General features: G+C 38.2%; 1 protein-coding gene across 3 annotated transcripts in view; it reads left to right on the top strand.

The window, feature by feature from the left end:
- Nucleotides 1-2,451, top strand: part of LOC102016969 (tumor necrosis factor receptor superfamily member 10B) — a 40,094-nt gene that overhangs the window by 6,918 nt on the left and 30,725 nt on the right. For all 3 annotated transcript variants that reach the window (XM_013513955.1, XM_013513957.1, XM_013513950.1), the window contains exon 2: nt 1,275-1,359. In XM_013513955.1, coding sequence (XP_013369409.1) covers nt 1,275-1,359 — 85 coding nt within the window. The remainder of the gene's footprint in view (nt 1-1,274; nt 1,360-2,451) is intronic.

Below are 2,451 nucleotides of genomic sequence, written 5' to 3'. Positions count from 1 at the left end.
AAAAAAAATAATAATAATAATCCAACTCAGGAATGAGCAAAGGAATTTGAGTAAGACATTTTTCCAAAGAAGACGTACAGACAACCAACAAGCACAAAACAAGACGAGCCACCTCAGTAGCTGTTAGGGAAGTGCAACTCAAAACCACAAGGAAACACCACCTCACACACATCAGGACGGTTTGTTGAAATTTTGTCTATCACAAGTTTTGGTGAGGCTAAATAGAAACGGAACCCCTGTGCCCTGTTGGTGAATAAATAAAGCAGTTCAGACCCTATGGAAAATGCTACAGCGGTTCCTCTAATAATTAAACATAGGATTGCTGTATAATCCAGAAATTCTACTTCTGGTATTTGCTCAAAGGAATTGAAAATAGAGTTTCAGTGAGATTTTACACACCCTCTTTCACTGCGGCGCTGTTCACAGTAACCAGCTGGCAGAAGCAACCCAAGTGCCCATCAGCAGATGAATGAATAAATAAAGTGTAGTGTACACATTTATACAGCTGTGAAAAGGAAAGAAATTTTAACATAGGGTGCAACAAGGATGGGAATCCATAGTACCCACAAGGACACTATGCTAGGTGGAATATGCCAGCCACAAAAAGATAAATAATGATTCCTCTTATAAGAGGTGCTGAGATTTGTCAAGTTCCTAGAAGCAGAAAGTAAAACGGAGCTTGCCAGGGGCTGGGGCGGGGCTGAATGGAAGAGTGGGCAGTTGTTGGATGAATAGAGACTTTCAGTTTTGCACGATGACAAGAGTTCTAACTGTTGGTTTCATGGTAATGTGAATGTACTTCACACCGCTGAACTGTACACTGAAATGATTAAGACGGTAAATTTCATCTTATGTATATTCGACTGCAATTTTTAAAAAGGCTGTTTGTATGCATGAGATAGAAAGAGAGAGAAGGAGACAGAATATTCACACATATACAATCAATTAGTAGAAGCAAGTAAGAACAGATTCCAGATGTAATTTCCAGTTGATGGGATACAACTTTTCTTTCATCTTAATAAAAGACTTTTTTATATTTTTCCACTATGTGACTTAAAATTTTTATGGAAGAGAATAGAGGAGAGTTGTTCAAGTATATATTACTTTGCCATCCCTAAGAGACCAACAGAGAAATAGGAATACAAATGAAAGGTTAATGGGAGAAAGATCCAATGAATTCTGTTTAGTTTTGGGGGCGGGAGGGGTATGAGGTTGATCTTGTGATAGGTGAGACCCGGAAGCCATTCATACCAGTCTCTACCTTGTCCCCACAGGTTGTTGCTCAGCAAGTTGTCCCCAGCGAAGCTCATGAGCCAGTTGCCCTTCTGCAATGGGAGCCGAGTGAGTTATGTCCGGCAGGTACATATTTAAAGTTCATCTCTCTAACAGCCCTATCTCCGTGTTCCTCCAGTCTTCTGCTCCTTGCAGTTCCTAGTTCTTTACTCAATACATGTTTACTGAACCGTTGCCAAATACAGGACCAGGAAGATCTATCCTTGTGTTTTCTGCTGAGAGTATTGTAGTCTTCACATTTCCATTTGAATATTTGATCCGCTTTGAGTTAATTTTTCTGTGGAGGGTCAGATAAAGTCCCAGCTTTTTTCTTTTGCACATAGCTATCCAGTTGCAGTTGTCCCCACGCCAGATGTTGAAAAGACTGCCCTTTCTCATGGAATGGTCTTGGCACCCTTGTTGCAAATCAGTAGAAAATGAATTTATTTTTGGACTCTCAATTGTATCTTGTTGGTCCGTGTCTTCCTTCCACCAGTGCTTCATTGTCTTGAATACTTCTGGAATGTGTTTTAAAATCAGGAAGTGTGAGTCTTCCTACTTTGCTTTCCTTTTCCAGGATAATTTTTATTATATTGGCTCCCTCACAATTCCATATGAATTTTAGAATCATCTAAATTTCTACAAAAAAGCCAACTGATTTTCTAATCAGGCTTATGTTGAGTCCAAAGCCCAGGGTGAAGAGTACTGTCATCTTAACATCAAGTCTTTCCATCCATGAAAGTGGGATGTTTTTCCATTTGTTTAGATGTTCTACAGTTTTCAGATTTGCATTTATTTGTTGTGTATTTCTACATAATATTTTTTGATGCTCTATAAATAGGATTTTTTCTTAGTTTTATTTTTGGATTGCTCATTGTGAATATATAAAACTTTAATTGACTTTTATATGTTGGTCTTATATCCTGTAACCTTGCTGAACTTATTTCTCATATTTTTTCAGTGTATATAAAATGATGTCTTTTGAGGGGCTGGGGATTTAGCTCAGTGGCACAGTGCCTGCCTGGCAAGTGCAAGGTCGTGAGTTCGATTCCTGATACCGGAAAAAAATTTTTTTAAAAAGATGATGTCTTCTGCAAATAGAGATAGTTTTCATTGCTTCTTTTTCAGTCTGGATGACTTTTGTTTGTTTTTTTGAGATAGAGTTTTGTTATGTAGCTC

The sequence above is a fragment of the Chinchilla lanigera genome, unplaced genomic scaffold, assembly GCF_000276665.1.
Source record: "Chinchilla lanigera isolate Chin_1 unplaced genomic scaffold, ChiLan1.0 scaffold00002, whole genome shotgun sequence".
Classification (NCBI taxonomy): Eukaryota; Metazoa; Chordata; class Mammalia; order Rodentia; family Chinchillidae; genus Chinchilla; species Chinchilla lanigera.
This window is presented reverse-complemented; position numbering and strand designations above follow the sequence as displayed.